Source organism: Falco cherrug, chromosome 3, assembly GCF_023634085.1.
Source record: "Falco cherrug isolate bFalChe1 chromosome 3, bFalChe1.pri, whole genome shotgun sequence".
Lineage (NCBI taxonomy): Eukaryota > Metazoa > Chordata > Aves > Falconiformes > Falconidae > Falco > Falco cherrug.
The window spans coordinates 103,975,411-103,987,499 of NC_073699.1; the positions used below are offsets into that span (position 1 = coordinate 103,975,411).

The window sequence follows — 12,089 nt, forward strand, 5'->3', positions numbered from 1 at the left end:
TAGACAGGGACCTGTGGACATAATCTGGTCCAACGCCCTCCTCAGTGCAGGTCTAATTGGATCAGGTCACTCAGGGACTTGTCCAGTTAAGTCCTGAACACCTCTAAGGATGGGAATGCCACAATTGCTCTGGACAACTGGTTCCCCTATTTGAGCATCATCAGGGTACAAAGTTTTTGCCTATATCTAATCAAAATTTCCCATGTTCCAACTTGTGTTTGTTACAACTTATATACTGCCATACACCTCCAAGAGGAGGGTGCCTCCATCTTCTGTGTATCCTCTGGTTAGGTAGTTGTAGACAGCAACAGTCTCTCCTTAGGCTTCTTTCCTCCAGGCTGAGCAGACCCAGTTCCCTCAGTGCTCCAGTCACACGGCCATCTTGGCAGGCCTGGCTCCATTACATCAATATCCTTCTTGTAGTGGGAACCTCACAGCCGGACACAGTACTCCAGAACCAATCACAGGAATGCCAAGCGCAACTGTCAGTTAAGCCAATTTGCCACCTATTTTATCATTTGCTTATCCACCTCATAGGTCACCAGCTTGGTGATAGCAAGACTATGGAAGACTTCATCAGAAGCCCTGCTAAGGTCAGGGTGTACAACACCCAGTGACCATCCCTGGTTCACAGACAAGCAATCATTTCAGCCAGGAATGAATTGCTTTAGTAAATCCATGTTGGCTGTTCCCAGTCAGATTCTTGTCCTGGTGTTATGATTAGGCTTTCACTTTGGTTTCATTTTGATCCGTTATTGGAACGGATGTTCCCAATACTATATCACATAGTCATGTGTTAGAGTTCAGGACAGACAATATGTAAGTTCTTGGTCCACGTAATTGTTGTAGGTGAAAAGAGATCCTTAATCAGTTTGTCATTTTTTTCATTTCTTTCACTCCAACAGTCCCATTTTGTGTGAAAGTTTAGCTTTGTTTTGGATTCAGAAATGTGTGCAGAACCTCATTACAGCCTTGAACTAGTCCACTTGTTTAGCAGGCAAGCCATTTCAATATAAGGCTCTATGTACAACAGTATATTCCCATTCAATGTGACGAAAATCTTCTGAATTTCACAAGACTAGGGCAGGGCATGCCTTCAGGTGCCGGGGATTCACTTAACACATGAATAAGCACTTTGTCACTGAGGTATTGTGAAATCTGAATGCCTCTTCTGCAGATGTGCATGTGCAGATCAATGCTATCAGATCACAATCTTTTGCAACATTTGTCAATAATACAGCATACAAGAACTAAGTTTGAAGCTACTCCTACTTTGAATAGGAGGTTTGACCATATGGCCTCCAGAGGTCACTTCCAATTACGAGTCTCTGATTATTATTTTTCTAATCTAGTGTAGAGGAATTATAGAGGACTGTATGAAAAAATTATTTGTAAAAAGGTTGTAATAATTGTTAAAAACATAAGGTATGAAATGTTAAAAAAAAAAGAAGGGGGAATTGTAGAGGAATGAAGCTGTGTTAATTAGCATTGATAATATACAACTGTGGGTTGGCTTCAGGGGCGGCAGGTTGGCCGATGTAGATAAGGTGCAGCTGTGGCTGGTTCTGTTAAGTGGTTGAGAGCCAATGAAGAGAGAGCAGCCGAGGAAGAAGAAGCAAGAGAAGAAAGAGTGGGTTCTGGATGAGGTGAGGGCAAGGCAGTGGAGGGACTGGCATGAAGAGTGTGTTGGTATGAGGTGGTAAAAGATCTTGTTGCAGCTTGATAGTTTGGATAGTGCTGGACAATCTGGGATGTGAAGGAGGACACAAAAAAGAACAGACCTGCTTGGTCACATCAGATATCCTATCTATGCCATCTGATTGTGGCAGTGTATGGTCAACTTTCTGTACTTTGGGGTCATGTTGGCACCATGATTCATGCAGCTAAAGCCTTTTACTTTTACTGGGTGCTGCTCCCTGTCCTTGTGTTCTACAAAAACCACTGGAAAAATGTCAAATTAAAAGGGAGTTTAATTGCTGCAGGCAGCACTCCATCTCCCACCCTCTGTGAGCTCACTCTGCTGCATTGCTCCAGGGCTAGCGTGATGCCATTGGTCCCACTGTATTCCCAGCTCTGTATGGGCTGTTACTTTAATGACAGTAATAAAAGAGTGCTGCTGCTGCAATTGCTCTGCTTTATCTACAGCTGGTGGAAGAAATCCAGGAGCCCTGGGTTTACACTGTCTTTGCATTGTGGAATTACTCAGTATTCATTCTTTTTGGGCTCAATCCAAACTGTACTGAAGTCAGTGGAAAGAATCCCAAAGGCTTTGCTGAGCTTGGGACCAACACTTTGTATATTTTATAAACAGAGTTTAGCTACAAGTGGAAATTGTGGTTGGAAGTCAGAAAACTGTAGAGAGTGCTGAAAAAGATATGAAAATAGAAGGTACAAGGATGATGAGAAGAGAAAAAGATTGCACTCTTCACAGCCTGCTCCAGGTATATATTTATCTTCCTTTCTGGATGTGCAAGCAGCTTTAATAGCAACAACCCAGCAATGCAATTTTTTAACATATCAAATCAGTTCAGAAAGTGCTGACCACGAAGTAAGGACAATGTTGTTTTTCATATTTTCTTCACGGCTATGAAGAGGGAGAAACCATAGGTTTTAGCATGCTTGCCTGGGTTGGATTCTAAATAAACCTTCAGCTTCATATTCAAATGGCATGAATACACCCTTATTAGGACTACAGAAAGAACATAGGAAACAATCTTTTGACATTTCCTTTAGACCCCCAACATTAATCTTTCTCCAGGACTTTCATTCAGGTTTTGTACCTAAACTATGGAGGAAAAATGGTGGCAATAGGTAATTGTTTAAAAGTTTTAAATTTAAATACAGTAAGATTTCTGTACTGTATCAAACTGAATTGGTGAGATAAAAATCATAGCAACAATTAATATGGTTTACTGGTTATCGTGATACCGTGCATGAAAATGCACTAAGTATCAGAGATTATGCTCCAAAAAAGCAAATTAGCCCATATGGGATGAGGAATATTGTATTTTGGAATATCCAGCAGCAGCAAACTGAGGGACATTGGTTTTTAAACAGGACAGCTCAGAGCTGACTTCCCAACCAAGAGCAGGAGGCAAGAGAAGAGACAAAAAGGACTGCAAGCCTCTGAGACCCACGGTGTTGGTAGGTACTGCAAAAACCTGAAAATGACAAGGTTCCACTGCAGACCTCACTTTTATCTTACCATGTCTTTTCACAGTGTTGGGAGCAGTTCCTGAAGGGATCATATCCCCTCAGTTCACCTAGGGACCAGGTTAAATGAGGAGGAAACTAAGTTCCCCTTCCCAGTGCAGCTCAATCAATATGCTTTTGGCCAGATACCGGTGAGGCCTGACAGCAGTCCAATGTCAGACCTTAATATTTCAACAATAGTGAAACTGCACCAGCTCTTTAATTTGTTTTAATTTGATCAAGCAGCCTGAAATCTGTTTAGTTGTAGTCACACAGCCCTTCGTAAGAAAACTTCCAACTTTGATAGCTCAGTCCATCAGACTTCTGTAGCCCAAGAAGCATTGCTGTCTCTGGCTACACAACAGTTAAATGAGTGAACCAACAGACCCTGACCCGGGGAGCAATCTCTCTAGCTGCCCTGTGGTTCATGTAGATCACTTAATTGATCTCTGCTGCTCTACCCAGGTCAAGCCAATATCCACATTACAACAGCTGGTACTGATATTTATTTTAGTTCCGTAATTCCAATTGCAATTGATACTTGCAGTAGTTCTTTTCCTATCTGAAGCTAACTACAGAAGTCAACAAAATGTATTTGGATAATTTAATCTTCTATCTCAGCAAATGTATAGTAATCAAAGGTCCCGCTCTCATACAAACATTTGTGAAGTAGGTAGAACTCAGTGTTACACATAATGACATATACTTACACGTGCACATGTTCAGTCAACTGTATCAAAATCCAGCATACCAAGTCCTCCGATAAATCATCTGATTAACAACACGGAGGATTTGAAGCACTTGAGGATATATGGCTCTTGCTGTTCCCCCTCCCCAAATATCTGTTTGTTACAAATGTACATAAAGCCCCATATACTATGCACCCAACTTCGTAAGAGAACTTGCTTCCTAAACTCCAAGGTGTTCAGAGAAGGAAATGGAGTTTTGTATGGGTTGTAATACACCTAACGCAATACAGCTTCTACCAGGCTTTAGTTCTGTAAAGCATGGTGAAAGTAGCTCATACAGTTCTGGAGAACTCAGAGGCTAGGTTTCTTCCCTTACATAGATGCGTGGGCATAGTAGGGAGCTATGCAGCCTCCAGCTAACTACTGTCATTAGTTTGCTGTTAGCTTCAATAATCTTTTTACATTTTTTATACATACTGTCCTCCCTCTGAGGCTCTCACAGTGTTTTGTCAAGTATTAATGAGCTAAGGAACAACACATTCAGGTTCATTAGTACTGCAAACAGAGCTGTTTAGTCACTGATGAGAGCTGAGGCCCCGCAGTGACACCATGAGGGCAGGGCTGTGAGAAAGAACATGATTTTTACATCAGCATTTCTGTCACAGTTATTGAGGAACTTCCCAGAAACACCAACAGAAAAATGATAAAGTGTAGAGCTGGTTAAAGTCCCACTTTGAGCAGGACTTTTAACTAGATGATCTTCAGACACCCCTTCCAACCAACATTTCTGTGAATCTGTAATTTTGCTCATCCAAGATCTTGGATCCTAAGATTCTGTGTGGATAATAAGTAAACTTAATTAAAATACCCAACTCTTTTGGGACTGTTTATGTGGGCTATGGGATGGCAATTTATGCTATATTTGCTATCAGTAGCAGAAGTGTTACTGAAAGCCTAGTTGGTTCAGTCAACAAAAAATGTTGTATGTAGCTCAGCTTTGTGTTAATGTTGGTGCCCAGCTACCCCAGCACAGATTTCTCACCTGGGCACTTTCTCTTCTTGCAACCACAAATCACTCCTTACTGCTGTTATGTGGTTTCTGTGGGTCTGGCTGTCTCAGGCACCTTCAGCTCTGAGAGGTGAAGAACTTCCTGTAGCCACTCACGGCTCCTCCAGATCTCAATGTCATATCAAGCCAACCACAAGGATTTGAAATGGAATTAATCCTAATGTCTAGCCTTCATACTGCTAACTAGTATTGTTTTTGCAAAGGCTGATGTAGAAAATATACATGCAGCTAAAGGATATTAGGCAGTTTTGCTGAGCTTCAAGTGTTTTACCCTTTGATACTTTGGGCTGTTGCTTCCACAACAGTCAGTGCTCTGGTTGGTATATTGGAGACCTGTCAGAAAATGCAACCTATCTCTCTCCTACATACTGCTGTGTCTTGGGTGCTTGCTTTGTTAAACATTCCCAGTTTTGTATTTCTCTGTTGATTTTTATTTCATGTTCACAACCTCTGCAGAATCACCTGGACAGCTTGTGAGTTCTCAGTGTGAGCCCATAATTCTTGTATATAAGCTCTTCACCCACTCTCCTCCCCATTTTGTCTTTTTTAAAAAAATCCATTTGATATAAAGACATATCGAGATTTTTTTGTTTTGAGGAGTAAACTTATGACCTGAACATCAACAGCAGCATTGCCAGTTTGTTAACGGCTTGTGCCTTCTTCTCTGTAAGATGGGTTACAAAGACTTTAATGCTTGACAAACACACTTACCTCAGGTATTGCTATGATTGGTCCTGGTGGTCCTGGTGGTCCTGGTGGTCCCACAATACTATTCCCGTTCTGTCCTGGTTCACCCTATGTCAAAAGCATTACAGGTGGAAAACCCATTTACTAAGTACTACATTTCACCCAGGTTCCCGAGAAAGAATGAAATCCACACAACCTCACCTGCAGTCCTGGGTCACCCTTCTCCCCTTTTGGACCCTGCATGTGATAAGACAAATGGGTGTAAGTGATTTAAAAGGTAAAATTTTGAAAATGGGCTTTCTCTAGCTTCACAGAAAGCACAACAGTAAAATGCAGGTACAGAATGATCAGTCCCAGCGCTTTCGAACCACGGGTGGGGCCATCTGCTTTGAGCTCAGACCCTCTGAGGATTTGAAGCCTGAAAGCATTTCCCAGCACACTTGACAGAGTTCACAGGTGACCAGCAGAACGGGCACACAGCATTTGATTAGTTGGGGATTAATTCAACAAGCCTTTCTTTCAGTGCACTGAGGTCAGCCATGCCTGGCTGCTCCTTCCTTTTCCAGCATTAGCTGTCCCTGGGATGGCCCAGTGGCCCCAGGCAGGGGAGCACAGGTGCGTTATACAGTCGGTTTTCGGGCAGGTTGTTTCCAGACTTGCTCAGCCCCTCAGCACAGCTCACTGTAGCAGGGAAGCAGACAGCTTCACTGCCACCAGTGAGAGGGAGGTGGCAGGGGACAAGCTGTGGGACTTCCCGGCCAAAGGGCTCTGCAGTCCTAGCAGCTCTTAAGCATCAGAAATACATTAAAATCACCTATGAGCCTGTTAGCTTCTCTTTTATTAAAAGCAGAGCTGATTTCTGAATAATTAAAAGCAAAAGGAGCATCAAAGAATTAGAACTAGCCTCTGGAGATGTCAGATGAGGGAGGCAAGGGCAAGGGACACCCTGCTCCCATGCTTGGTGTCTGAGGCAGCTGGTCTGGGTTAAGCAGGACAAACCCAGCCCCGGCTCTCCTGCACTGCTAGCCAGTACTGTTAGGGCTCCTGGTGACCCTTAAGCCCTAGGCTTGGGAGCCTGTGTGTGCTGGGTGATCACAGATGATGACAGCCCTACTCACCACATCTCCGGGTCGTCCAGCAATGCCAGGAAAGCCTGGTTTTCCATCTGTACCCGGCATTCCCTGCCACAACAAATACACTGTCATTCTCTCAAAAGTGTATCCAGTTGCATGCAAGCAGGAGGCTGCCGCTCTTGGGAGTGACACAGATGGCTCTGGATGGGCTGACCACAGGGCAGGTCTGTGGGGCCTCCGTGGAGTCAGCATCATCTCATCAGTCCTCTGCTCCCTCCACTCCTCCTACTCTTTCCCAATTCCAGAGCAGTTTTTTTAAAAAATGCAGCTTCAACCATTCTTCTCTGCTGCTCTCACCTCCACTTAGCAAAAGGTCGGTTTCTGTTGCTTTCCCCAGGTTATTTCCACCCTTCAGTTAAGTGACTCCCAGGCTGGAGGATGAGGAGGAAGAGGCATTGTATGCACATGGGATTTGGTATATGGGGCAAAAAGTTTGATAGCCCCTGCTTTAGTTTAATGCAAGACTGTATATTGCTGCTAAGAATCTGACAGTTACTCTATTCTATGGGGAAAACAGGTTTCACTCAGTAATGACAACGCAGTTCACCCAGAGGAAAATGGATAAAAGAAGACTAAATTCTTAAAGGACCAGATAAAGAGTGAACTGCATTTTTTGCAGCTCTTTTTCTCCTTGTCATATGAAAGTGCAAAGGAAATGACACAGAACAGCCTAACAATTCATTCAAGTGACAGATTAGCCCTGCTTTGGTTTAGTAGTGGGGCTATTTTTTGTTTGTTTGCTTGTTTGGTTAGTGGGGGTTTTGGTGGTTTTTCTTTTGTTGTTGTTGTTTGGGTTGGATTTTGGGGTTTTTTTTAGAAGAAGGCTGTTTTAGTTCTTGGTTTTTCTTCTGCTTCAAGAAAATATATTTGGGCTTTTACAGTACATAGTATCATGAAAATCTAGTAGACAGACAATTCCACTTAAAGGTCAGCTCAGTAGCTGTCAAAAAGATAAGTGTAAGCTATGTCTTGGAAAACAGACAAATGAGGAGGTGGGTGAAGGATATTGTAGAGGCTTCTAAAAGCAGAAAGTGGTTAAGGACTCACACTTCTAACAGAAGAAATAGCGACCATCAAATGCAAATAGCTGGAAGAGGTTCACGGGATGTATAATTAAATTGGCAGAGCACCTTGCACCAAGGTCTTGTAAATTGTAGAAGTTTGCATGAGTTCCAGGGGAGACATCAAGTTTACTTGAAGAGATCTAATTGTGGTTCAGACACCATTTCTAGCTGAGAAAGTCCCCGACTCATAAATTGCTGGAGTCTAAGAAGTCACTTAGGAGAACTATGATGCAATACTTGGCCTTTCATAAGGCCAAATTGCACCTAAGCATCTGCTCAAACTGTGCATGCTTCTGACATAGCTGGAGACAGGATGCTAGGATAGATGGATGTGACCCAAAAAAACCCACTGAGAATTATCTAATAGTCTACAGCAGTGTCTTGAAGAACGACAGAGTTTCAAAGCATCCAAAGTCAAATGGTCTTCCCTGCAGCATTTCTGGTGTGATAGAAGAAATCCAAATTAATAGTCTGTAGGACACAAAATTCCCTCTCTTCTTATGCCTTACTACAGAAGCACCAGCATAAAAGATTTAATGCGTCCACTTCATTAAGCAATATATTCTCACTGTTATTTCTATTTTTTGCTTTTGATCAGCAAAGCATGTGGTTCAGGAATAAACACTCCATTTGTCAAAATAACTTCTGAAGCACTCTGATTTTCATTTTATAGACGAGTGCAGGATAAAAGGTGTCTCTGAATGCTAATGGGACTTAGGCACCTAAGCAACTACTGGGATTTAGGCACCTACCTGACTAGTAAAAATGGTACTTGGGACTTAAGTCTCTTCAGTGCTTGTGAAAAATTATATGTTTCTATTTGGAGCAAATGTAATGGGGCAGAGGAAATAACCTTGGACCAACAGTATTTCTCAACAGAATACTGCCATTTCAGGCATGCTGGTACCTGCAGATCAGCCTTCTACTATTACAAATGCTGAATAATTTCACCAATTGATTCTCCAAATAAAATTTAATTTGGAAGAAAAGATCCAGGATAGATGTTTTACTGTAAAATGTATCCAGAGGCATTCTTATCTCTAACTCACTCCATATTTTAAGAATATAACTCATTGCTCAAATACAAGAGGACTAAGATCTTTTTGAATCTGAGGACTGAAGAGATAGATCGATTATTTTTAACTAGCACTGTAATAACTCCACTTACAATATATGCATGTGTTTGAAACGTATTCATCACATCAACAATAATTATTACTGGAACAAGGACCGCATAACAAAGCACTTGTATGCATAATAATTAAGAAAATAACACATAGTCTCAAACAGATTAAAAAGAAGAGTTAAACAACTGTCCCGTGCATCAATGCATCAGCTTTAATTATGCTGACAAATATCATGGCAACACTCAAAATATGTAGAGCAGATGGAATTTATGGCAAGCAGAGTCCTGCTACATTGTTGTTTTTTTTAAAATAAACAAGCAGATGCTGTTAGAAGACTGTGATAATACTCTCATAAATATTCAGCAAGCAGAAGGGTAGACTCATGATCGCTTTTATCTCGTTTCCTAGAGCAACTCTTGATTTCAGTGCTATGCCAAACGCAAGTGAAGCTTTTGGTTTTGTTTTACTTATTATTATTTTATTTTACTTTATTTCATTTAATTCTGTTTTATTTTATTGTATTTTATTCTATTTTATTTTATTCTATTCTATTTTATTTTATCCCATTTTCTACAAGTCGCAGCCCCGCCCTCTGCTGGCTTAGGCCTGCAAACGGCAGGAAAGTCAGCCGGGGCTGCGGGCAGCGGCACAGCTGCAGGCAGGAGCCCGAACCCGAGCGGACCGGGGTGGTGCCAGTGCCTCCGCCCCGCCCCCCGCCGCGCGAGGCAGCGCAGCCCCGGGCCCGGCCCGGGCTCACCCGGAGCAGCAGCAGCAGCAGCGCGGGGGGGGGGGGGGGCAGGTCGCCGCCGGGGGCACAGGCGGCGCCCCCAGGGAAACCCCCTTTCCGAAGAGGAGAGCGAAGCAGGGAGCACGGCAGCCGCAGTGCCCGAACCTCCCTGGAGGCATTTAAAGCTCCGACAGACGAACGCATTGCTGATGCGGTCTGGGCCTGGCGGTAACGCCGCTTGGGGGGCGGTGCTGGGCTAGGTGACCTCTGGAGGTCCTTCCAGCCACCGCTTCTATAATCTTGCACCTCCCGAGCGGTCTGGAGGAGCCTGGCTGCCGGTGGTGAACAGGTTCTAGCACAGAAACAGGCGACAGCAGTAGTCTCTGTGCTGGGCACCGGGCTGGGGTCCCGCACGGCCCCCGAGCTCTCCGCGGGGCGCAGCCGGGACTGGGCGCAGACCGCAGACCGCAGACCCGTGCCGTGGGGAGGGCTCCGGGGGGCAGTGCGAGCCTCACCGGGAGAGGAAGGAGCTGGGGGGCATGTGGGACTTAGTTTTTTATATAAGCTTTGCTGATACTCTTTTTGTCCTGGCGAAAAGGTAGACGGTCGCACAAAGCACCATGGCGTCATGCACCTGGGGATTTAAAATACAATTTAAACCATATTTTAAACAGAAGTTACACTGGCTCCTGACAAACGCAATTCCACTGAGAAAGGGTTCTGATTTTTCCAGATAAGCCTCCCTGGGCTTTAATATGCTGACAGAGCAAGAAATATTCATTATTGACTGAGTGCATTAAGAGAAAGAAACAACTGAAGTTTTAGATCAAGTTAAATGAATTCCCCACCTTTGAACCTGGTGGACCAATGTTGCCTCTTTCCCCCTGAAACAGAGACACAGCAGGGCTCAAATATCAAACTGAACAGTCATTACAAGGATTTAAAACAAGTATGTTACTTTCCTTACAAAAAAGGGGACTGAATGGAGTAAAATGATTAGCAAAAACAGGGCATATTTTTGGTAAAGTGATGCTTAGCATGCATTTGTGAATTGGTTCTGTGGGCTTAACCTCCCACTTCCTACCCACACCTTAGAGTTTCTGGTCACCACACATAGTTTTTGCCAAGCATCTACCAAGCCACGTACCCGAACCTTCGTTTTGGTGTCTGAAACCAGCACATGGTAACATTCCCCAGATCTACCAATGCCAGAACAATCTTGTGCCTCCACAAATGACCCACCATCTTCCTTCAACACAGTTAACTCAGCTTCCCACAGACCACTGCTCTCCCCATCCACTCAGCCACAGAGCCATACCATGAGCAATGTACTGAGTACTGCACTGTTCCACCTTTGGGACTAATTCTGCACTACTCTGGCTCTGAGCAGACATGATTCCTTGATTTCATTATAGACTGAGAACATGCAATTTAGTTTATTTCATTTGAGATGGAGAATATAAACAGGCCATTGCCTTAAATGTTGTTTATGCTTATTGTCTTTTAGGAGTGCTTATACTCATGAATGCATGAATACTGTAGACTGGTTTTTACCGGAAACAGTTTTTCATGATAATAAAAGTGAGAGCAGAATTTGGATCTGTACTTACTTGCTAGGAAAGAGAGAAAACCTCAGTTACAGCAGGCCTTCTTTTCACAGATCTACTAGCTAGGATATTTGTAGGATGAAGGATGCATGAAACATAACTATACCTTAAACTCATGATGCATTAGCTCTTGGGTTTTGAAAGTGGGCGGTGGTTGTATTTTGCCACTGTTGCCTAGTGGAGTCATTTATAACCATGAAAAGTGGGTGTAAAATTCATTCCCATGAGAATGATAGTGTATTATAACCACTTTATATTAATTTTGCTCTAGTGTACCTGATTTTGTAAGATGTCAGGCAATAGTATGTTCCTTTCTCTGCCTTCGTGATCTTTGGGATGAATGACTTAAGATTAAACAACTAAACTCTTAGTGTAGGCGGCAGTGAAGCCTCTTGGCCAAGGTCTGTGACTATCTTTTCAGTCCCAGTCCAGTTCTTAAATGCTAGGAATCATGCTACCTCCATTTCAGAAATCTTTGTGAGACTTGTTTTCACAATATTTTAGAAACAAAATTTCTAATTAAGGGCAGAGAATAATTTTTTAACAAAAAAAATATGTATTTTTGGCATGGAAACTCAGCACCTACTCCTGTCCATAGAGCAGCATGATGTGAGAGCACATCTATTCTAGCCAGTCCTTTGCAGTATAGTTCACTAACACATGCTGTGCAACCACGTGATTTTTTCACTGCCAAGGAATGTTGTCCTCCATCGTTAACAGCAGCAGTACCCAATGAAGGGCCTTTTTTCAGCCCTATAAGCTGAGCTCTACAGACTAGACGTAAGGGACTGGGC

At 43.1% G+C, this 12,089-nt stretch overlaps 1 protein-coding gene across 8 annotated transcripts in view; it reads right to left on the bottom strand.

Annotated features, from left to right (window-relative positions):
- LOC102055209 (collagen alpha-1(XV) chain) overlaps window positions 1-12,089 on the bottom strand; it is a 129,791-nt gene that overhangs the window by 44,868 nt on the left and 72,834 nt on the right. For all 8 annotated transcript variants that reach the window (XM_055705364.1, XM_055705363.1, XM_055705362.1 and 5 more), the window contains exons 18-21: window positions 10,537-10,572; window positions 6,756-6,818; window positions 5,839-5,874; window positions 5,662-5,745 (exon numbers count right to left, since the gene is read on the bottom strand). In XM_055705364.1, the coding sequence (XP_055561339.1) occupies window positions 5,662-5,745; window positions 5,839-5,874; window positions 6,756-6,818; window positions 10,537-10,572 (219 nt within the window). The remainder of the gene's footprint in view (window positions 1-5,661; window positions 5,746-5,838; window positions 5,875-6,755; window positions 6,819-10,536; window positions 10,573-12,089) is intronic.